The sequence below is a fragment of the Haliotis rufescens genome, unplaced genomic scaffold (genome assembly GCF_023055435.1).
Source record: "Haliotis rufescens isolate VD_foot unplaced genomic scaffold, xgHalRufe1.0.p SCAF_21, whole genome shotgun sequence".
Taxonomy (NCBI): domain Eukaryota; kingdom Metazoa; phylum Mollusca; class Gastropoda; order Lepetellida; family Haliotidae; genus Haliotis; species Haliotis rufescens.
The window spans coordinates 3,509,829-3,533,064 of NW_025963902.1; the positions used below are offsets into that span (position 1 = coordinate 3,509,829).

Below are 23,236 nucleotides of genomic sequence, written 5' to 3' on the forward strand. Positions count from 1 at the left end.
CAAGTCCGCCATCTTTGTCCCTCGGCGTGCCTCCTCCTCAGTATGAGCGGCGGCGCAAGAAAGTGCTCTCAGCGTGCGTTTCGTTCATTAGGAAATATTCGGAGGTGCTCGCTAGTGCCTCGGCACCAAACGGCTTATTGAATGCACCTCAGCTTGATGATGGAGATAGTCACACACGATCAGACAGGTCACATATTGTAGGCGTGGTGAAATGAGGTTTAACATGGCATTCAAGATAGTACACGTATGTAATGATGTGCCTGCATGCATGCTGGCTTCAACATGGTTGCTTGTAGTAGTCTAATGCCGATTTTATAGTGACAGTCCACTGAGATTCCATGCCTCAGTTCAACATGGATACCCCACTCTAACACAATATACTGACCTTCATTTCACAGGCTTTTTTTATCCCCTTAATTCCAAGTGCCAGGCGGGGAAACAACAAGTTCCATCTTTTAATGTCTTTTGGTAGTGGGGGCAACCACCAACCCTCGTCTCTCCGGGCAGGCGCTCTATCCATTAGACCAGGGAGGTGGTCTGACATACTTCAACCAAATCAACATTTTTGTGATATTATCCACCTCCCCGAGGCAATAGTGTCCATGAGCCGTTTTATTAAAGTCTTTGTTTCCACTAGGCTTTGATATAGGCAGGTGGATGGCATGATCATGGTTAAAAGATTTTCACTACCCAATTAAATAGGTTCGTTCAAATTACTTGGCATGACATTGCTCAGGTCAGTCAGTTTGTTTGTTTGTTATTTAACGCCACACTCAGCAATATTCCAGCTATATGATGGCGGTCTGTAAATATGAGTCTGGACCAGACAATCCAGTGTTTGAGATCATGAGCATAGATCCACGTAATTGGGGTCGATGACATGCATCAACCAAGTCAGCGGCCCTGACCACCCGATCAAGTTAGTCGCCTCTTACGACAAGCATAGTCACCCTTTACAGCAAGCATGGGTTGCTGAAGACCTATTCTACCCCGGATCTTCACGGGTCTTCAGTTTTCTGGGAGAAAATCAGTGTAAATACTGTATACAGTGCAGGATGCTGGTCTTCGTACTGTAAAACTTCCATCTGTACTTCTGACATAGGCATGCCACAATAGGTTTGCAGTGGCCAGAGACTGTATACAATGCATTTGATTACTTATTATTCAGAACATTAATAGTTACTTGTATGCTCGTCGCTATATGGCTGAAATAATGCTGATGCCACGTTAAAATTTTAATTCACTCATTCACTCAAATTGTATGATTCTTTTTTGGTTTGTTTATTTTTATTTTTTTATCCACCAAGGATGGTTGGTTGGTTTGTTGTTTAACGCTGCACTCAGCAATATTCCAGTCAATGACGGCGGTCTGTAAATAATCGAGTCTGGACCAGACAATCCAGTGATTGACATCATGAGCATCGATCCACGCAATTTGGATCGATGACATGCATCAAACAAGTCAGCGAGTATGACCACCTCCACCAAGGATGGAGCAGTCTGGCAAATACAAACTAAACCTTCTTTTCTTTATGTTATCAATATCATTGGTGCTTTTGGTCAGTTTGTATTGAAATCAGAATTGTCATTCCCAAATTTCTTAACCAATACTTTTGCTGAAAAAACATCCTGGTCTGCCATGCACATTCTGACAAACTAAATCAAACACTCTTACCATGCTCACGATATCAAATCTCGGGTTGATAATGATCATCAAAAGAGAACAAACAAATCTTGTGTTTCCAAGTCTGATATTACAGTCAATATATATGGGATACAAATCTCAAGCAACCATTCAACAAGATTATGACGGCTCAGGTCCGAAGTCACACACTGACCTGCTGAGAGTAGACAATCACACTATGGGGGGGGAGACAAGGGAGGTAACTTCTCTTGCTTTAACAATGTTTCACAATGTAATGAATGTGCAACAACATGAACAAAAGAAAATTGGCTGATGTTTTCAACAACGTTTCCATGTGTTTAGGAACAGGTGAGAGAGTGAGTTGGGTTTAATGGTGCTTTGTAAGTATTCAAGTTATATCACAGCATGTCACCTTAATTAGAAAAGACAGTGATGCAGGTCCCAACAACTCATGAACACAGGCATGGAGCTGACAAACCTAGAAACATAATCGGGGCAAACCTGAATTCGAACCCACAATCATAGGTTTCTGGTGTGCCCAAGAGACAAAGCTTTGCACAGAAAACTGTGGTGGCCGTGGCCCTAGACACCCATGCCCCTAGAAAATGGTGAAACTAAATATGTGATATATAACATATTCATCTACTTCTAGCCATTGGCACCATAATGTCACATTGGTTTCTTGCAGTGGTGTGTAATAGAAGCCAATGAATGGTTTGAATTTTGAAGTGTGACTAGGATAGATTCTCTGTAGCTTTCATCAATCCTGAAATCCAAGACACATCTGAAACCATCTGAATCAAACCCAGGGGAGCACTCACCACTTGACTAACCAACCAACCCCTATGTCTCGCAGAACCTCTGCTGACCTTTTGGGCAATAGCCTCTGGTCAGCCTGAAATGATTTTTTTCAAATTTGACCTCGTATCCAATAGCTCACTTGGTAGAATATGTTCATGTTGTCCTATTGCTGGCCTTGTCCCACTAGCACTAAGCTCTCCTCTCTGACATCAGACATAACATACACAACCAGCACACATCACATCACTAGTTCTTCTCCTTGCCATACTTGTGTTTGTAACGCAAACTAGACACTATTGTTGGCCTATGAGGGAAGGCAGTCTTTCCACCGAACATTGTATCCGTGTCTTTGTCAAATCGTAAAGGCTCCAATTGAATGTGCAAGTTTTTGGGCAGGTCCAGCTTCGCAAGGTCATTGTAAGCAGCTGTGTTTCGGACCGGTGTGGAGAAGTAGGCGAGGACGTCATCCATCGTTGCCATGCCGTCCAATGCGAGGTTGGGAACGGTGTGGTCCAGATCCCTCATCAGCCTTGTCAGCAGCTGCAACACAACATGGGTTGTCATCCTCTTGTCATTGTGTTTGTTTGTAGTGTTATGTAACACTCGGCACTTATTCAGCCACATTATGTATACATGTTTTGTTGTTTTGCTGTGTAAGGTAACACTCCGCAATATTTCAGCCACATTATGTATACAAGTTTTGTTGTTTTGTTGTGTAATGTAACACTCCGCACCTTTTCAGCCACATTATGTATACAAGTTTTGTTGTTTTGTTGTGTAATGTAACACTCAACAATATTTCAGCCATATTATGTATAAAAGTTTTGTTGTTTTGTTGTGTAAGGTAACACTCAGCAGTATTTCAGCCATATTATGTATACATGTTTTGTTGTGTAATGTAACACTCCGCAATATTTCAGCCACATTATGTATAAAAGTTTTGTTGTTTTGTTGTGTAAGGTAACACTCAGCAGTATTTCAGCCATATTATGTATACATGTTTTGTTGTGTTATGTAACACTCCGCAATATTTCAGCCACATTATGTATAAAAGTTTTGTTGTTTTGTTGTGTAAGGTAACACTCAGCAGTATTTCAGGTATAATATTTATACACGTTTTGGTAACAAGGTTTCACTGCGTCTGTTACTATGGTTACTAAGTATAGGTAGGCAGCAGCATTCCAGGATGATAAGACATCCACAGTTATGTCCCTTTGTTGGGGAGAAAGCACATTCTCTTTGTGAGGGAGTTTGATTTAGTGCCACAGTACTTCAGTCCTGCCACGACATACTAGCGTGATGTGGGAGAAAAGCAACACATGTTAATTGGTTTCTGTCATGACTGAGGGATGCAACTCTGCAAATAGTTGAATGCTGAACTGGGTCTTTAACCTATTTTGACCAAAACCCTGTCAAAGTATTGCCCCATGCCGGAGAAGGTACCAAATTTAATGATACATGCATTAATACTTTTGGGAAAGTGTACCCACAAGCTTTTGAGTGAGATTTTTTCGAGTTCATAATCTCGACCTTTGATCTTCTCACTACAAAAGAATTTCCCAGATGCATGGAGATTTAGACCATTGTAGGCAATAACTATTCATCATGAAATATGATACAACTTCTATTGAAAATTTGCTCAAATGTGATCTTGACCTATACCATAAACGCACTTGATGTTTGAGGTGATATAATTTCTGAATACACATGTAAAAATAAAGATCCATGCCTTCTGAGAGAATCATGGCTCATAAACAGACAATGATATAACCATAGTTACAAACTGTTGACCTTGACCTCTGATTAATCTTGACAAATCTTTTTCAAATCAAGGTGGCATTCTAGTGAAAGTATATACAATGTTTAATAATAATTTTGTTCTATCTTGTGACCTTGACCTTTGACCTTTGACACAAATAGGGTGTGCTAAGAGAATGAGGGCCATTTGGAGCTGTCCATGCAAGAATAATCCCTGTCAACAAACTCTGTGTAATAATCTTTAGTAAAATCACAGGTGGTGATTTCAACAAGCGATTAAAGCAGTCTCTTTTCACTGGACTCCAAATAACATCAAAGAAAGACTACAGGTACCCTTGGCAGCACACACCCATCTCACTAAAGCTCACCTTGAACTTGACCCTCCTGTCTGCCAGGTCGACCTGCCTCCACTCCCCCACACTGTCCCCGCACACCTGACTGACGAGCTGCTCCAACCTCTCCTCCAGGTCTCCAGGAGGATCATAGGCCTTGTTTGTCCTCACTGACCTACAACACGAAGGTCAAGATGACCACATCAGCACTCATCATCACTGCTTTAAGTCTTGTTGACACCACATCCACCAACACCCCAGTTTACATACAGCTTGTAAAACATCTTTGGGATTACATGTCATACACCATTTGAAAGGTCTAACCCTACTGTTACCAAATATGAAAGTTATGTTTATCACATAACTTAATTAATGCTTAATAAATAATTACCGTATTCGATGTAATAAGCGCCCCGCTCTAATAAGCGCCCACGGTGACATTTGCTAATATATTGGCTGGTGAACAATCCCAATTAGCACCCCTTCCGATTGATCAATGTACACAAGACTAATTTATTCGTGTATAATACGCACTCGTGTGCTATATGTACCCTTAATTATGGGCAATAAAATTCTGGAAAAATATATCTGTCGTACATAAACATTTCAGGCTGTCAGCATAACCATGAAATTTATCTTTTCCACCAAAATAATATTCTAATAAGAGCCCCCTATTTCTAATTTTGAGAGCGCCCTGGGTGCTTATTAAGTCGAATACGGTGCTTATTAAGTCGAATACGGTGCTTATTAAGTCGAATACGGTGCTTATTAAGTCGAATACGGTGCTTCAATAAACTGCAGGCTGTCAGGGCCTGCTGAAATTTAAGACTATCAGCCCGAGAACAAATCTGTCGGCCTCTGGCCAATGTCTATTTCGAACTCTTATACAGACACTATGTACAGTAGTCTCCATCTTCAAGGAATAAATCCAGCTAAGGTCTGGTTTAAGCAAGAGGGAAGCCAACGAGTGTTCAGGCCAATCAGTGTTCATAGAACAAGCACGGCTGTACTGTTTCTCACTGAATACCATTTGCAACATGTGTCAGCCTTGCAGCAGTCTGTTTTATGCATTGTCAGGCAATGGCAGGGTTTGCTCAATGTGCAGGCATAGAGTAGGGCATATCTGATGTCAAGGAGTCATAAACAGCCTCATCACCAACATATTAAAAGTTGTTTAAAATGATTATCTTAGGAAAGCTTTTTTACATAAGAAATATTACACCATGAGTGAGTGAGTTGGGTTTAACGCCGCTTTTAACAGTATTCCAGTTATATCGCTGTGTGTCAGCTTAATGTGGGAGGAAAGCCCGAAGTGATGCAGGTCCCAGACGTTTACCACTTCGGTGAAACCCACAAGCACAGGTATGGTGCTGACAAACCTAGAAACATAATTGGGGCGAACCGGGATTCGAACCCACAATCATAGGTTTCTGGCGTGCCCAAAGGAACGCAAGTCTGCACAGCGAATCGCGGCGCCTTAGACGACTGGGCCACCCGTGCCCCCTATTACACCAAGAACACCTAGTACCTAGTTCTACCCTTCCCATGTGAGTAAGCTTAATAATAGTACCAAGATATTCAAGTGGTTTACATCAAAGATTTAAGACGTCAGTATTACTATTAATAATTTCAATGCTGTCCTTGTTCTAAGGTCTCAAACAATTAACAATGTGACAAATGTTTCAGTGTACAATTGTCTTGAGTCCATTACGTGGTTTTCACTCAGTATTCATCAACCTTCAACTTTATAGCCCTGAATCCTGTTTAATGGCACTCTAAGCACAATGTCATGCTAGTTGTTGCTAAGGTAAATTGGGATTGTGGACCCTTCACTAAATACATCTGTCGCATTACGTTTTCTTCTTCAGTGACTGGACACGATCAGAGGTAGTTGGACCATCAAAATTCACTCGTTTTCTAACTTCTCCCTCTTCAACTTCCTTGTTCTTCTTACGCCAGAATAATGACCTGCTTTGAGACACGACCTGAAACATATCAAATAAAAATAATGTATGACTGAACGTGTCTATAAGCATCAGAAATTTACGTTAGCCTGCAACCAGTAAGGCCAGTGGAATATAACTAACTAGCTCATTTTCAGGCTAATAAATTTTCAGTCACTTGCTGTGACTTAGTAATGTTTAGTCTACTTGCCTTTCTGGCTAATGAAGTTTTTTGCATCAATTATTATTCTGAATTATTATCCAAACACATTCAAATTTTCAATCTTAAAGAGATGCTCAGACTGTCTGATTAGTGAATTGTTGGACAAGCACTCTTTTTCAAAAGACATGGGACTAGTGCCCTTTGTCATGCACACTTTTTCCAGATTTCAGTTAGTGTCGCGTTGAGGATCGAATTCACGTTGCCAGCTTGAGGCTAAGCTTATGACTTAATCCAATTAGCAATCACCATACCATGGTACCACAGGCGCTATCACAAATAATTATTGCTCATTTACCAAGTCATCAGCACGCGATTGTTTGTAGCCAGTTTCTCCAAGAGGGAGAAATGCACTTGACGAGGTGCCCAACCCTTAGGATCCACAGGAACTCGATGATAGCGTGTATAGCATAATATTTCTTATTGGAAAAAATAACACCCCTATATCTATATATGTACAGAGGTTTGTGATATTTTTCTATACTGATATATTATGTTGAGTTCCTGTGTTAGGATCGTTAATCAGGGCGTTTGGTCGGAAACAAACTACCGCACAGCTAACCCTAAGGATCGTGAAGCTGTGCCCGGTACACCGCCCAAGACGGGTGAAGTGCACCACGGAATTTGACAAACTTGTCGTTACCGATTGTTCCGTGTACTAAGTCGATGTGTCAGCGCACAGATAGTGTTCAACTCACAACTGTCGTGACCATTGAATCTCAACACGGGCAGGCTCGCTGACTTGGTTGATGCATGTCATCAATCCCAATTGCGTGGATCGATGCTCATGATGTCAATCACTGGATTGTCTGGTCCAGACTCGATTATTTACAGACCGCCGTCATATAGGTGGAATATTGCTGAGTGCGGCGTTAAACAACAAACCAACCAACCAACTCAAAACGGGGCCTACACTACGCTACAGGAAAGACTAGAAATCTAGTCATGTGTTGCGATGTTGATCTACGATGAGGACCCGATAAGTCGTATAACTTTGGTACAGAAAATGACACAGACTTTAACCATAAATAATGTGCATTAATTAAACCTTACCGGAACAGTGTATTTCGAAAGCAATAGACCATAACTCGATGCAAAAGGTCTCAGCATGATCCCTATGGGGGCCGCCATCTTTGAAGAGTACTTAAAACCTAACTCATAGAGTGAAATACGGATCAATAACGAGTATGTCATTAAATGTTATTATATTTATAAAACAAGGACATATTACAAAAATATATTGTTAATCATAGGCCTATGCTTGACTGAATTATATCATGCAATGATTTAGACTTCGACAATCAATGTATAGACAAAATTCGTTTCCTAGAGTTGTACATTTACAATTCAAAGGGGAAGAACTCTGCAGCCTTACTAGAAATTCCAAACAGCAGCTTTATTAGATCGATAGGCGAAATACATTTTCATCCAAACACTTGTACTGTCAACAATATGTTAACATTTGTGTTTGCAACTTGTTTAGAGAGAGCTGTTAAGCAAATATTTCAGGTGAAATACACTTGGCATGGATTCGTCTGCTTGTAATAGGTTGTTCAGTCAACAGAGCGTGGTCAAGGCGAACATGGTGACAGTCATTGTCGACATCAGACCAGCAGGTACACCAAATCTAGTTGTCTTACTCACGTTTACTAATTTTAGTTTCTTGAAGTATCTTTTGGAACACGCGATGAATATTTTATGTATTTGAATGTTTTATTGTATGTGGTGTTGTAGCCTGTTTACAGTGGAAGTGTGCCGAAGTTCATTATGACCCGACACAAATATAGGATGCGTTGTGCCGAAACAAATCTAACAATAATATTGTTCAGTGACTCTACCTGAGACCATCTACTTTATTGCCTCTGTCCATACACAGTCTGACATCGTGAAGCAATTGTTTCTATTTGCTTACTTAGGGCTATTAACTCATACTTCAATTTCTCTGGAACACCCCTATGAAAGTGACATTAGCTACAATCTTAAACCCGGCGATTCCGGGGTAGAACATGTCCATAGAAACCTATGCTGGTCACAAGAGGGGATGGTCTGGCGATTGGTTGGTCAGACAGGTTGACTTGGTTGATGGCGTGTCTATGTACCCCGACTGCTTGGATCGTTGCTCACAATATCAATCACTGGATTGTCTGGTCCAAACTTCAGGCCACTATCATAAAACTGTAATATTGATGAGTGCAACGTTAAACAACAAACTCAAACACCACTTGCTTTTTCTCCAATTCTGACGGAAGTTACATTAAGCGCAGATTAACTGCTTCAAAAAGTCTTTAATGTTATACAAACTATAAGTGGCGGGATTTTTCTAAATGTCTGTGCAAAACCATATTTCAGAGGGAGAAATGCCCTTGACGAGTTGCCCAACCCTTAGGATCCACAGGAACTCGATGATAGCGTGTATAGCATAATATTTCTTATTGGAAAAAATAACACCCCTATATCTATATATGTACAGAGGTTTGTGATATTTTTCTATACTGATATATTATGTTGAGTTCCTGTGTTAGGATCGTTAATCAGGGCGTTTGGTCGGAAACAAACTACCGCACAGCTAACCCTAAGGATCGTGAAGCTGTGCCCGGTACATCGCCCAAGACGGGTGAAGTGCACGACGGAATTTGACAAACTTGTCGTTACCGATTGTTCCGTGTACTAAGTCGATGTGTCAGCGCACAGATAGTGTTCAACTCACAACTGTCGTGACCATTGAATCTCAACACGGGCAGGCTCGCTGACTTGGTTGATGCATGTCATCAATCCCAATTGCGTGGATCGATGCTCATGATGTCAATCACTGGATTGTCTGGTCCAGACTCGATTATTTACAGACCGCCGTCATATAGGTGGAATATTGCTGAGTGCGGCGTTAAACAACAAACAAACCAACCAACTCAAAACGGGGCCTACACTACGCTACAGGAAAGACTAGAAATCTAGTCATGTGTTGCGATGTTGATCTACGATGAGGACCCGATAAGTCGTATAACTTTGGTACAGAAAATGACACAGACTTTAACCATAAATAATGTGCATTAATTAAACCTTACCGGAACAGTGTATTTCGAAAGCAATAGACCATAACTCGATGCAAAAGGTCTCAGCATGATCCCTATGGGGGCCGCCATCTTTGAAGAGTACTTAAAACCTAACTCATAGAGTGAAATACGGATCAATAACGAGTATGTCATTAAATGTTATTATATTTATAAAACAAGGACATATTACAAAAATATATTGTTAATCATAGGCCTATGCTTGACTGAATTATATCATGCAATGATTTAGACTTCGACAATCAATGTATAGACAAAATTCGTTTCCTAGAGTTGTACATTTACAATTCAAAGGGGAAGAACTCTGCAGCCTTACTAGAAATTCCAAACAGCAGCTTTATTAGATCGATAGGCGAAATACATTTTCATCCAAACACTTGTACTGTCAACAATATGTTAACATTTGTGTTTGCAACTTGTTTAGAGAGAGCTGTTAAGCAAATATTTCAGGTGAAATACACTTGGCATGGATTCGTCTGCTTGTAATAGGTTGTTCAGTCAACAGAGCGTGGTCAAGGCGAACATGGTGACAGTCATTGTCGACATCAGACCAGCAGGTACACCAAATCTAGTTGTCTTACTCACGTTTACTAATTTTAGTTTCTTGAAGTATCTTTTGGAACACGCGATGAATATTTTATGTATTTGAATGTTTTATTGTATGTGGTGTTGTAGCCTGTTTACAGTGGAAGTGTGCCGAAGTTCATTATGACTCTGACACAAATATAGGATGCGTTGTGCAGAAACTAATTTAACAATAATATTGTTCATAGACTCTATCCCCATACCAGAGACCATCTATTTTATTGTCTTTGTCCATACACAACCTGACATCGTGAAGCGATTGTTTCTATTTGCTGACTTAGAGCTATTAACTCATACTTCAATTTCTCTGGAACACCGCTATGAAAGTGACATTAGCTACAGTCATAAACCTGGAGATTCCGGGTTGGGAAATGTCCATAGAAAACCTATGCTGGTCACAAGAGGCGATGGTCTGACCAACCAATCGCCAGATCATCGCCTCTTGTGACCAGCGGTTGGTCAGACACATTGACCTGGTTGATGGCATGTCCATGTACCCCGACGGCGTGGATCGTTGCTCACAATATCAATCACTGGATTGTCTGGTCCAAACTCCAGGCCACCATCATAAAACTGTTATATTTCTGAGTGCAGTGTTAACAACAAACTCGAACACCACTTGCCTTTTTCTCCAATTCTGAGGGAAGTTTTTATTAAGCGCAGATTACCTGCTTCAAAAAGTCTTTAATGTTATACAAACTATAAGTGGGGGGATATTTCTAAACGTCTGTGCAAAACCATATTTCTGATAAATCACTAGGAAGAGACCAGGCTCGTGGACTTGGTTGATGCATGTTATCATATCCTAATTGCATCGATTGATGCTCATGATGTCAATCACTGGATTGTCTGGTCCACATTTGATTATTTACAATACGCCTTCATATAGCTGGAAACTTGCTGAGTGCGGTGTTGAACAACAAACAAACAAACCCTGGGTTTGATGATCAAGAAGTAACTCATCAGATTGTTTGAAGCAGCCATAAAATGTCTCCATCAACCTTGACTTCAGAAATTCATTTTAACCCAGGGACTTCAGAAATTCATTAAAACCGTAGTGTCACAGTTTCAGGTCCATGGGGCCTTTATGATTCATTTAATCATTAATGAAAACTTTTCCCCCAAGTGAGCCAAAATATGTCATCTAACAGTCTGTACATCAATGCTTGCCATGCTTACTGGTCAAGACAAACAACGAAAACATGCATTGTTTTCTGTGAAAACAAACCCCATTGCCTCACTCATGTTCTGATGTTTCTCCTCTGCAGGGAAACCTGCTGGATGCGTGTGTCAAAGTATGCATACCTTGAGTGTTGCTATGAGGTGATTTTCAAATTGAACTAAATTGTGAAATCGGTAAAATCTTGAATGATTTACTGCCACTGACAATTGCAACCAATAAATTTACAACAGTTTCTAATGACACAAAATATGCATGACAGATATTTGTTCCAACATACCCTATTAGTGTGGATCAGTGGTAACTAATAGTCAGTGCTACGATACCTACGATACGATATATAGTACAATTTAGGCATGTCTCATGCTGGAAAGATGTAATAATGGTGAAGCAAGGGATGAATGGGACTGGCTTGTGTAGATACAATACAAACTGTGAGGTAATAGAAACCTCTGTCAACTGTTTCACACCTACTGTCCCCATTTCACTACAGGTTAGGGGGGGAAGGGGGCATGGGTGGCCCAGTTGTCCAAGATTACCTTAATTTGAATCCAAGTTCATCCTGACTATGTTTCTAGGTTTGTCAGCACCAGACTTGTGCTCATGGGTTTCACCAAAGTGGTAAATAGCAGAACTACTTTGCTCCACATTAAGCTGACACGCCATGATCTAACTGGAATACTGTTAAAAGTGCAGTGCTACAGGGTCACGTCCATGTAATTTGCGCACAGAGGGCACATCCCTTAGGAGTGTCCAAAACATATGATCATGGGTTCAAATCCCAGATTGTCACCGATTATGTTTCTAGGTTTGTCAGCACTGTACCTGCGCTCATGTGTTTCTCCAAAGTGGTAAACGTATGAGAGCTGCATCACTTTGGGCTTTCCTTTCACATCAAGCTGACACACTGTGATGTAACTTGAATTCTGTCCCAAAGCCGTGATAACCAATCTGACACGCACGCACAGTCTCACACACACACACACGCACGCACGCACGGACGCACGCACGCACGCACGCTTTCACTCACTCACTCAATCTCACACTCACTCACTCAATCTCACACTCACTCACTCAATCTCACACGCACACACAGTCTCATACACACGCACACACACACACATACACGCACACATACACGCACTCACTCACTCATTTACATTTACTCACTGACTCAAGTTTCTGTTGCAGGTGACAAGCAAGGACACTGACGATGTAATTGAGAAGCGTTCATCTTTGTAGTGTGTTGAAGGGAAGGGACACTGGTGTAGAAGTTCAGAGACCACCATGTCAGTGATAACAGTCCAGCTTGGTCAGTGTGGCAACCAGATTGGTGGTCAGTTCTTCTCCACAGTCATTGAAGATGCTTATTCCAAGCCATCTCAGGTTGCGGTCAAGCCCCACCAGAATCAAGAATACATCGACGAGACCCTGGACCGATTCTTTACTCAAAGGGAGACAACTCTAGCCAAGGCAGGGACAGTCGACGCTCGGGCTGTCATGGTGGATATGGAGCCCAAGGCAATAGCCCAGACTTGCTTGGAGGCCAAGAGGAGTGGGAAGTGGAAATATCCCGACAAACAACAATTTTGCCAGAAGCGAGGTTCCGGGAACAATTGGGCTCATGGATTCTGCGTGCATGGACCGCGTGTTCGAGATGACGTGTTGAACATGGTGAGGCGGGAGGCAGAAAAGTGTGACAACTTGTCTGGGTTTATCTGCTACCTGAGTCTGGCTGGTGGGACCGGGTCCGGTGTCGGTGCATTCATGACGGAGGGCCTTCGGGATGAGTATCCGCACTCATTCATCATGAATCAAGTTGTGTGGCCGTACCAGACAGGTGAGGTAATTGTGCAGAACTACAATGCCATGCTGACTCTGTCACATCTGTACAGCACGTCCGATGCTATTGTCGTCATGGAGAACGACAGTCTGCACAAAATCTGTCAACAACTGTTAAACATTAACAAGATATCTTTCAGAGCCATCAACAAGGTCGTGAGCCACAAGCTCGCCAGTTTCCTGCAGCCAGCCCAGTCAGACAGTGATGGCTACACCTGCTCAAATGATCTTGGTAGGTTGTTAGCTGAAGTCAACTGACATTCCCATACATACCATGCAGCGTACAATAGGGGGAAAACGATGCAGCAAGATCACGATACGATACATATCACGATACATAGGTCACAATATGATACATATCACCATACATATACTTACATCAAATCACATTCTTCTTGACTATAAATATTTCAGAGCAGGTTCCAAAGGAAACGCTAGCTAAAGATCCATGTTTGTAGCGTCTATTGTAGCAGTGAACTTGAAAAGCTAATTACAACACATTTTGTAATATTTAGCTGACAAAAACGCTGGGGTTTGGGGTGGGGGTTCAGTTAATGAGTAGTAAGTAATTTAGTTCAGTAAGTGTATCAACTTGTATCAATACAGAAAAAATGTACCATGTATTGTATTGTCGCATGAAAACTCACAATGTACCAGTGTATCATTTCACTCCTTGTGTACAACATTTATCATGAAAGCCAAGTGGTCCTTGTCATTACCCAGTGTTGAGAATTTGTGGGATCCCTGGATTCAAAATATACCACTCAAAAGGAGTTTAAGTACATATCATATTATACTATTCATGCTGGGGCGGTCGGGTAGCCTAGTGGTTAAAGCGTTCGCTCGTCACGCTGAAGACCCGGGTTCGATTCCCGACCGCGTCATACCAAAAGACGACATAAAATAATATTTGGGTTACTTATCTGCTTTTGAGTAGTATATATAGTGGCAAACCTCAAGGACACTAAGATGTTTCTAATTGACATTGGTCCTTTTTTTGCTCACTGGAAATTTGAAATGTCAAAAATGGTGTTATTTGCTGTTGTATTGCTTGTCATGACATACTCACTCCTGAAGTTTGTTGGATAGTGATGTAGATAGAATCTGTATCTGTTACCATGACTACTGCCATTCTTTACTCCAGGGTCAATGTTGCACCATCTTGTCCCCCACCCGGAGTATAAGCTCCTTACACTGAAGAACATCCCCCAGATGTCGGAGCGAGCCATGGAGTTCAGCACCTACCAGTGGCACGGCCTGCTCAAGCACCTGCGGCAGATGCTGGTGGCTGATGCTGCTATGGAAGAAGGTAGACCAGTGTTGCAATGACTGTATTCATGAAAGGTCACAATTTCAATGTATTTGGCAGTGTTCGAAATTTGGCTTGAAAGTCAAGGAGCCCTTGTCTTAATGTTGTATGTTAAAGATTAAGGAGGGCTTTAGATAGGAACATACATAGGAGTGAGTGAGTATTGATTTACGTCGCTTTTAGCAGTATTCCAGCAATATCATGGCGGATGACACCGGAAATTGGCTTCACACATTGTACCCATGTGGGGAATCGAACCCAGGTCTACGGCGTGACGAGCAAACACTTTCACCACTAGGCTACCCCACCGCCCTTATACAATAGGGGCAAACCGTCAGGACCCCAAGCCTAGACACTGAATTTATTCTTTGCCAGTTAAGTGATACTACCATGATGTCTAGTGAATATGGTTCTTGGTGTTGTTCCACATGCAAATGAATCAGGAAGATGGGGTTTGCCCCCCCACCCTGCAGTTCTCACCCCTCACTCCGCAATGAATCCATCTTTGTCTGGGTCCATCAGCCCACTCTGTACATCACATGGGCAAGGGGATGCTGGGTCAGCAACCTGTGCTGGTCCTGAGAGCTGACCAAATGGAGTGGTCAGGTTTTAAGGGCGGATCCAGCATTTTTAAAAGGGAGTGGTCCAAAATATCAAAATCCCCTCTCATTGAGGTGGTGGGGAAGGTCTACAACATACTACATTCGGTATTCAAAAGTTGGGGGTTCGGACCCCTGCCCCCCTACCCCACCCCCCCACCCCCCCACCCCCAAAGGATCCGCCTATGCCTTCTTTGATGGCATGTCATCGTACCCTGACCAGTGTATCGTTGGTCACAATATTAATCACTGGATTGTCTGACTCGATTATTTACAGATTTACAGGCTGCCATCACAGAGCTGAAATATTGCTGAGTTTGGCATTACCATGGTTACATATTAAACAAACAGAAAGAAACAAGGTAAAGGTGGGGCAGTTGTCTTCTATACACCATCATGTCGGTGTAGTGCAAGACATCTGGAACCTCCACACATGTATTGAGCAAAAACTATATTTTTATGAAACTTTGTGCTCAGTCTCATCTGAGGAGTGATGTTCTGTTTTCATCTTCCCACAGGCATCAACTGGGACATCCGGGCTGGGTCAGCGACTCCCCGAGGGTCCATCAGGTCAAATCGGTCACTTGCCAACACCCTGATTCTCCGTGGTAAAGAAGTCGAGGCTGCAGATGTTGCTGCATTTCAGGACAAGAAGTTGTACACAGATTGGATGCCCCCAGAGTTTACACTGAATGTCATGAAACAACCCCGTATATTCAACCAGTACGAAAAGTCTGCCGTCCTTGTCAGTAATAGCCAGTCTCCGATTGGTTCGCTAGAAAATACAATCAGTCGAGCATGGACGATGTTCTCGTCACGAGCGTATGTGCACCAGTACAAGAGACATGGTTTGGCTGAGGATGACTTTATTGACAGTTTTGTGGCACTGGAACAGGTGCTTGCTAGTTACAAGGCATTGTGATAGATAACTGCCTTCTAGCACGTCAATGTTAGGCAATCAGACTTCTTCTTTTCTTACAAGATTGAGAGATTATTTTTCAAAGACCTTGTTGGTTAAAATAAAACAGAAATTACAAATACAATTTATTTTTTAACCATGTCTGTGGATAGCCCGAAGTGATGCAGGTCTCGGATGTTTACCACTTTGGTGAAACCCACGAGCACGGGTATGGTGCTGACAAACCTGGAAACATAATCGGGGCGAGCCTGGATTCGAACCCACAATCATAGGTTTCTGGTGTGCCCAAGGGACGCAACTCTGCAAAGTGAATCGCGACGACTGGGCCACCCTTGCCCCCCATTTTCATGGAAAGGTTAAAAATTAATAAGAAAGAAAAAGACATATGGTACTTGGAAATTGTATTTTAATAACACAAACAGAGAGAAAGATAGAGATCCCCTTTGTCTTATTTCATGTGTGTGGTACCGCCTCCGTGGTCTAATGGTAGAGCGTCCACCCAGAGAGCGGAAGGTCCGGGGTTCGATCCCTGACCGCGTCATACCAAAAGACGTTAAAAGATGGTACTTGTTGTTACCCTTTCTGGCGCTCGGCATTAAAGGGCTATAACAAGGACTGGTCGGCTCGGAGTCAGTATACTGTGTCTCGGTGGGGTATCCATGTTCAACTGCGGCATGGTATGTCAGTGAGCTAGCACTATAAATGGGCATCAGTCCGAACTAGTACAAGCAGCCTCACACACACACACGTGCATGCACGTCGCTATATAAGTGCAATAATCTTGGACACCACGTTAAACCCAATTTCACCTCACCTCATGTGTGTGGTAACTGTGGGTGAATTGGAAGGAAGGGAAGGAGAATCATCTTAAAATGTTGATTTTCTGAAATCCTGGTTAAACATATTTGGAATAGGCTCTGCTTTTATCATGTGAATGAAGTAATTAAAGTACAACCTATCAACATCATTTCATTTTCATTTTAAAAGAAACTAAATCATGATCCTGAAGTGACATTTCAAATGTTCTTATTTATAGCAACAACAGTTACTTGAAGTGTCATAAAATGCTTAATTCAGCCAAAATAGAAGTTGAGGTTAAGTTGTCATTGGAATCTATTAATTTGTAAGAAGCATGACTAAAGAATGTAGAATATCCTACCTACATATATGTCACTGGTAAAGAATAAGATGTTTCTCACACTTTCTAGATGTTTAATGGCATTGTTTAATACAGAAATATTTGAGAAATGATAAAATAGGCTTGAATGGTGGTACATTACTGTATATAAAATTCAAGTAATTTTTATTACATGAATTGAATGTTTATACATTCTTGGTAAGTAATTTGTTTTAAATGTTATTGTTACTAATAATTTTATTCCTAAATTTTGTGTTAGGCAGTAAGGTTGGAGGGCAGTTAGCTAGATCCCATGCCTTACTTAGAGGCAGTGCTTAGAGACGTGGGTGCCGTTGTACAAAGCAACCTTAGCGCTACTGTCGTAAGTCTATGTTAAGATATGGGAGTTTCGATCACCTTAGAGCTAAGATCGCTTTGTTCAACAGCACCCAGGTCTTAATATTTATGAACCGCCTCCGTGGTCTAGTGGTAGAGCGTCCGCCCGGAGAGCGGAAGGTACGGGGTTCGATCCCCGGCTGCGTCATACCAAAATACGTTTAAAGATGGTACTTGTTACCCTGTCTGGCGCTCGGCATTAAGGGGCTAAAACAAGGACTGGTCGGCTCGGAGTCAGTATACTGTGACTGAGTGGGGTATTCATGTTAAACTGCGGCATGGTATCTCAGTGGGCTAGCACTATAAATCGGCATCAGTCCGGACTAGTACAAGCAGCCACACACACGTGCATGCACGTCGCTATATAAGTGCAATAATCTTGGACGCGACGTTAAACCCAATTTCATCTTACCTCACCTTAATATTTATGAAATATTGTAGTACTGTTCAACTGGAAAGGCATGACACTGACATGTTTCCTTGGCTGAGAGATCATTATTTTGCATCAGTAGTATCTGTGCAGCACCATACAATACCTTAAAGGATGGTAACCAAGGGGCTGAAATGTTTGCTGGTCACACCTAAGACCAGTGTTTCATTCTCTGTACGGGACCAGTGTGTGAATTACATGTTTTGCTTGCCATTCTGTTAATATTACAAAATCGTGGCGTAAAATCATCCTCAGTCACTTACTTATGCTGTACAGTATCATATGATTCAGACCCGTAAAGATCTGGGGTAGAATAGGTTTCCAGCTACCCATAATTGTCCTAAGAGGCGACTAACGGTATCAAGTGGTCAGGCTCGCTGACTTGGTTGATGTATGTCATCGTATCCTTACTGCATACATCGAAGCTCATGATGTCAATCGCTGGATTGTCTGGTCCAGATTCGATTATTTACAGACTGCTGTCATATAGTTGGAATATTGCTGAGTGAGGCGTTAAACAACAAACCAACAAACAAACAAAACATTCCTGTCAAGGGATGTGATATACCAGCCAAGATCTAGAGTTGTGTTTCCAATTAAACACAGAAGGATAAGATGATAATTTGAAATTGTTCGTTTCTTTGGTCATATGAAATAAACTTTTCAGGGATTTTACATATCTATAACAGACAGTAACAGTTCTAATCACCATACATTTTTAATATGAGCAGCTTTAAGAGATTGATCGAAGAAAGGAGCTGGAATATAAGAAAGACCCTGCCAGCTTATCAACCTTTGGAGTTGTGATGTTATAGGTGCACAGCGTCTTCTATATGTTAAATACATTAATGTTTTGATTGGTTTCTTTTCTTCTGAGATAATCCCTTGAATGATGCCGATACTTAACATGTGGTATTTATTGACTAACGGTGTGTGGGTAAACTAGTGCTGTATCAACACTGCCACCTCATATAGGCATGACGTAATGTACTCAACACCTGTAATAATAGTGGCCAACTGACTGCCAAGGCACTGGCCATGTTATCCTTAGTATTGGGCTATATTTCCACACCAGCTGGGTCATGTTCAAAACGGGACATAATTATTACCAGGGTCAATGGATCAGTGTGCGCTTGATTAAAATTCTCGGGTCCCTGGGGAGTATACAACCCAAGCTACCCATGAGGGGCTAGCAGGTCAATAGTCATCTCATCCTGTCTGGTATCCATTCACTGCTGGAGGGACAGAGGTATACCTTGAACAAAGTCACTTGCCCAAGGAGACACCACATGTGCTACATGTGCTTCAAGGGGATCGGGTGGTCAGGCTCGCTGACTTGGTTGATGCATCGCATCGATCCCAACTGCGTGGATCGATGCTCATGATGTCAATCACTGGTTTGTCTTGTCCAGATTCGATTATTTACAGATCGCCGTCACATAGGTGGAATATTGCTGTGTGTGGCGTTAAACAGGGAACAAACAAACGTGCTTCAGTGTGCCCCAGAATTTCACGGCAGTCAAGGAATAATGCAGTTTGCGTTCACTGCGTTCTGGGGAAGAGATCTGTCATGCAGCGTTGTAAAAGTGTAAAATACGATGTTATTTCTTTCTATATTTGGGGCGGTCGGGTAGCCTAGTGGTTAAAGCGTTCGCTCGCCAAGCAAAGACCAGGGTTCGATTCCGATGTGTACAATGTGTTTGGATCATTTCATGTGTCCCCACCGTGATATTGCTGGAATATTGCTAAAAGCGGCTTAAAACCATACTCACTCACTCACTCATTCTATACTCAAAAACTAGGAAATAGTCCCACAGGAAATTTGTTGTATTTGTTTTACAATGTTATCTGATTATATAATGACCGACAGGGACTCGGATGCCCATAATGTTATGTAATTATATAACGACAGACAGGGACTCGGAAGTCCACAATGTTATGTTACTATGGTGGTCAAGTGGTAGAGCGTCCGCCCGGAGAGTGGAAGGTCCGGGGTTCGATCCCCGGCCGCGTCATACCAAAAGACGTTAAAAGATGGTACTTGTTGTTACCCTGTCTGGCGCTCGGCATTAATGGGCTAAAACAAGGACTGGACGGCTCGGAGTCAGTATACTGGGTCTGAGTGGGGCATGGTATCTTAGTGGGCTAGCACTATAAATCGGCATCAGTCCGGACTAGTACAAGCAGCCATACACACACACACTCACACACGTCCATGCACGTCGCTATATAAGTGCAATAATTTTGGACGCGACGTTAAACCCAATTTCACCATCACAATATAAATATATAACGACCGACGGGGAATCACGGTCTATGTACAGTTATGTGCAAGATGACAACTGCGGGCTTAAATTTTCATGATAAAAAACAAGCTATCTTTGACAATAATATTTTGTAACAAACATATTCATATGCAGATGCCCTCACACACGAATACGAGTCAATGTATGACGCATTGAATTCTCACGTAGAAAAAACGTGTTATCCACTTAAATGGGTCTTAGATTTTGAAACGACGTAATTTCCAAGACGGCTTAGCTCTATTCTAATATTTGTCATTTTCAATTTAAATGATGCCCCACCTCAGCAAAATGACATTTTTCTAAGTTTTCGAACTTAGAGCATTACGAGATGAGATTTCTTTGATGATCCAAACAACATGCCCAATGAAATGTATTTATTTGACCTACAGTTTTCCCCTAAAAAATTCACTTTGATTCTGTGCCCCTCATAAGGCCACCTTGACCTTAGCTCGGGTAACACTACCCCTGAAATCCCAATCGGCACGTACGGTGAGAACATTTCGGGCTTAATCGGGAGGTAAACGGTGCAGATCGGGTCACACACTGAACTCGGTGGGAACAACAGATGCGACGTTATTGTTCTCGGATATAACGACCTAGGCCGATATGTGCCGATTGTTCTGCGATGCCCTTTAACTATGGAAGCAAAATAGCCAATACCCTCAACCCTTTTGTGGGCACGTACAGAGAATTATGGAATATCCCCAATCTTGTCTTTATTTATTTACGTACAAATGAATATGGACCCACCCCTCGGAAACGAAATTTGCTGCCCTCTACATTTCCCAGAATACCAATATGAAGAGAACATGAATTTAAAGCAAAAATATATTACAGCACAATATTTCAGGGTAGATATAAAATTTTCGTTACTGATTACAGTTGCAATAATGTGCACATTACATGAAGCGATTCAGTAGGGTTTTGTTATTCCAGAAATATGACACTGAACCCTGGTTTGCGAGGCGAGCGAACAATTTATCCGTTGGCTACAACCCACTCATTTTTAAGTGTGAGAAAATTCCAAAGACCTTGTCTCGATCTACTGTATTGTTGGGAGACACAAAACATGTATTTTTCGAAAAATAACCCAGCATGTGGTAAATTCGTGAAATACTATTCAAAGCGGCGATCCACTCTGTTGCTGTGTTTGAGATTGACTCAATGCTGAACAGAAAGAATACTCGGGTGAGTGAGTTGGGTTTAACGCCGCTTTTAACAGTATTACAGTTATATCACGGCGTGTCAGCTTAATGTGGGAGGAAAGCCCGAAGTGATGCAGGTCTTAGACGTTTACCATTTTTGTGAAACCCACGTGCACGGGCATTGTGCTGACAAATCTAGAAACATAATCGTGGCGAACCGGGATTCGAACCCACAATCATAGAAAGAATACTTGAAGTGGCATATGACAGGATGATGGCTATGGCCGTGTTCTCCTTGTTGGTATTCTGACGACCATGAATAATACGCATATTTCATTTCATCGATTCGCTCTGCAGAGTTACGTCCCTTGGGCACGCCAGAAATCTATGATTGTTGGTTCGAATCCCGGTTCGCCCTGATTATGTTTCTAGGTTTGTCAGCACCATACCCGTGCTCGTGGGTTTCACCGAAGTGGTAAACGTCTGAGACCTGCATCACTTCGGGCTTTCCTCCCACATTAAGCTGACACGCCGTGATATACTAGTAACTCGAATACTGTTAAAAGCGGCGTTCAATCCAACTCACTCACTCACTCACTCCACTGTAGATGATATAACAACACCATCAATAGAATGATGTCCCACGGTCTTTTTGTCTATTGGATAAATTAGACTGCAGCAATTGAGGGGATTTATCTGTTTCTCGTGGATTACTGTTGGAAGCCCTTTGAAAGCCCAAATTCGCTCGGGGTAGATTTTCTGTAAAGTATAAGTGTAAAACAATTTTAGGGAGATCATATAACGTGACATTCCTCCATAGTTGGCAATGTGAGGTTTACGCGATATCTACGACTTTCCCATCTGACGAGAGGCCAGTCACATGACCGCGTAGGAAACGTAGGAATGACACATACGTTTTACACGAGACTGGATATGCGCCTTCAAAATTATTGCAATTATATAACGACGTGCATGCATGCATGCGTGTGCGTCCGTGTGTGTTTGTGTGTTTGTTTGTGTATGTGTGTGTGCGTGCGTGCGTGCGTGCGTGCGTGCGTGCGTGCGTGCGTGTGTGTGTGTGTGTGTGTGTGTGTGTGTGTTTGGACAAGTCCAAAGCAATAGCGGTTTTATAGATGTGGCTCACAGATACCATGCCGCACTTTAACATGGATACCCTACCCAGACACAGTATACTGACTCCGAACCGACCTGTCCTTGTTTTAGCCCCTTAATGCCGAGCTCCAGGCAGGGTCACAACAAGTACCATGTTTTAACGTCTCTTGGAATGACGCTGTCGGGGGATCGAACTTCCGACCTTCATCACTCCATCTTGTAAAGAATGACTTGGTAACATAAAGAATACTCGCAACTAGGGGTTACTGATGGTCTGGCCGCCATGTTTTAAAACCCGAGGAGCACAACAATCAGTTATCTCCCCTCCACATGGTAAATGTGTTGCATGTATATCCACGGCTCCCATAACAGCGTGGAACTGACCGGCTGTAGCTGACAGCATCACCGCATAGCAGGTGCAAGCTTGCCACGTAATTTCATTTTTTAAATTATTATTGAATATTGCATGTCAATATGGCTACGGCTATATATATAACGCACGCAGAGAGACACGTAAAGCAATATATC

The 23,236-nt window shown here is 42.1% G+C and overlaps 2 protein-coding genes across 4 annotated transcripts; one reads left to right on the plus strand and one right to left on the minus strand.

Annotated features, from left to right (window-relative positions):
* Window positions 1-1,734: 1,734 nt before the first annotated feature.
* Window positions 1,735-9,838, minus strand: LOC124133419 (39S ribosomal protein L50, mitochondrial-like). 2 transcript variants are annotated; one of them, XM_048401116.1, is made up of 4 exons: window positions 9,762-9,838; window positions 6,391-6,521; window positions 4,573-4,711; window positions 1,735-2,986 (listed from the first exon to the last, which is right to left on the minus strand). In XM_048401116.1, exons 1-4 carry the CDS (start codon window positions 9,816-9,818, stop codon window positions 2,693-2,695), a joined length of 621 nt encoding a protein of 206 aa, XP_048257073.1. In that variant the 5' UTR covers window positions 9,819-9,838; the 3' UTR covers window positions 1,735-2,692. The 2 variants fall into 2 exon arrangements, with proteins under 2 accessions (XP_048257073.1, XP_046353789.2); XM_046497833.2 differs by lacking the exon at window positions 9,762-9,838 and adding an exon at window positions 7,753-7,862.
* On the plus strand, window positions 8,062-16,322 carry LOC124133418 (tubulin delta chain-like). 2 transcript variants are annotated; one of them, XM_048401115.1, is made up of 4 exons: window positions 8,062-8,315; window positions 12,724-13,606; window positions 14,519-14,683; window positions 15,801-16,322. In XM_048401115.1, exons 2-4 carry the CDS (start codon window positions 12,820-12,822, stop codon window positions 16,202-16,204), a joined length of 1,356 nt encoding a protein of 451 aa, XP_048257072.1. In that variant the 5' UTR covers window positions 8,062-8,315; window positions 12,724-12,819; the 3' UTR covers window positions 16,205-16,322. The 2 variants fall into 2 exon arrangements, with proteins under 2 accessions (XP_048257072.1, XP_046353788.2); XM_046497832.2 differs by lacking the exon at window positions 8,062-8,315 and adding an exon at window positions 10,071-10,324.
* Window positions 16,323-23,236: the final 6,914 nt, after the last annotated feature.

What these genes read in the sequence shown, in the direction of transcription:
- LOC124133419 (XM_046497833.2), bottom strand. Translation starts at nt 7,830, where the DNA reads ATGGCGGCCCCCATAGGGATCATGCTGAGACCTTTTGCATCGAGTTAT. An exon ending in TTTCGAAATACACTGTTCCG is followed by an intron (nt 6,522 to 7,752) that starts GTAAGGTTTAAT and finishes GATATGTTTCAG; the next exon opens with GTCGTGTCTCAAAGCAGGTC. An exon ending in ACAGGAGGGTCAAGTTCAAG is followed by an intron (nt 2,987 to 4,572) that starts GTGAGCTTTAGT and finishes GTTGTGTTGCAG; the next exon opens with CTGCTGACAAGGCTGATGAG.
- LOC124133418 (XM_048401115.1), top strand. Translation starts at nt 12,820, where the DNA reads ATGTCAGTGATAACAGTCCAGCTTGGTCAGTGTGGCAACCAGATTGGT. An exon ending in CACCTGCTCAAATGATCTTG is followed by an intron (nt 13,607 to 14,518) that starts GTAGGTTGTTAG and finishes TCTTTACTCCAG; the next exon opens with GGTCAATGTTGCACCATCTT. An exon ending in TGATGCTGCTATGGAAGAAG is followed by an intron (nt 14,684 to 15,800) that starts GTAGACCAGTGT and finishes ATCTTCCCACAG; the next exon opens with GCATCAACTGGGACATCCGG.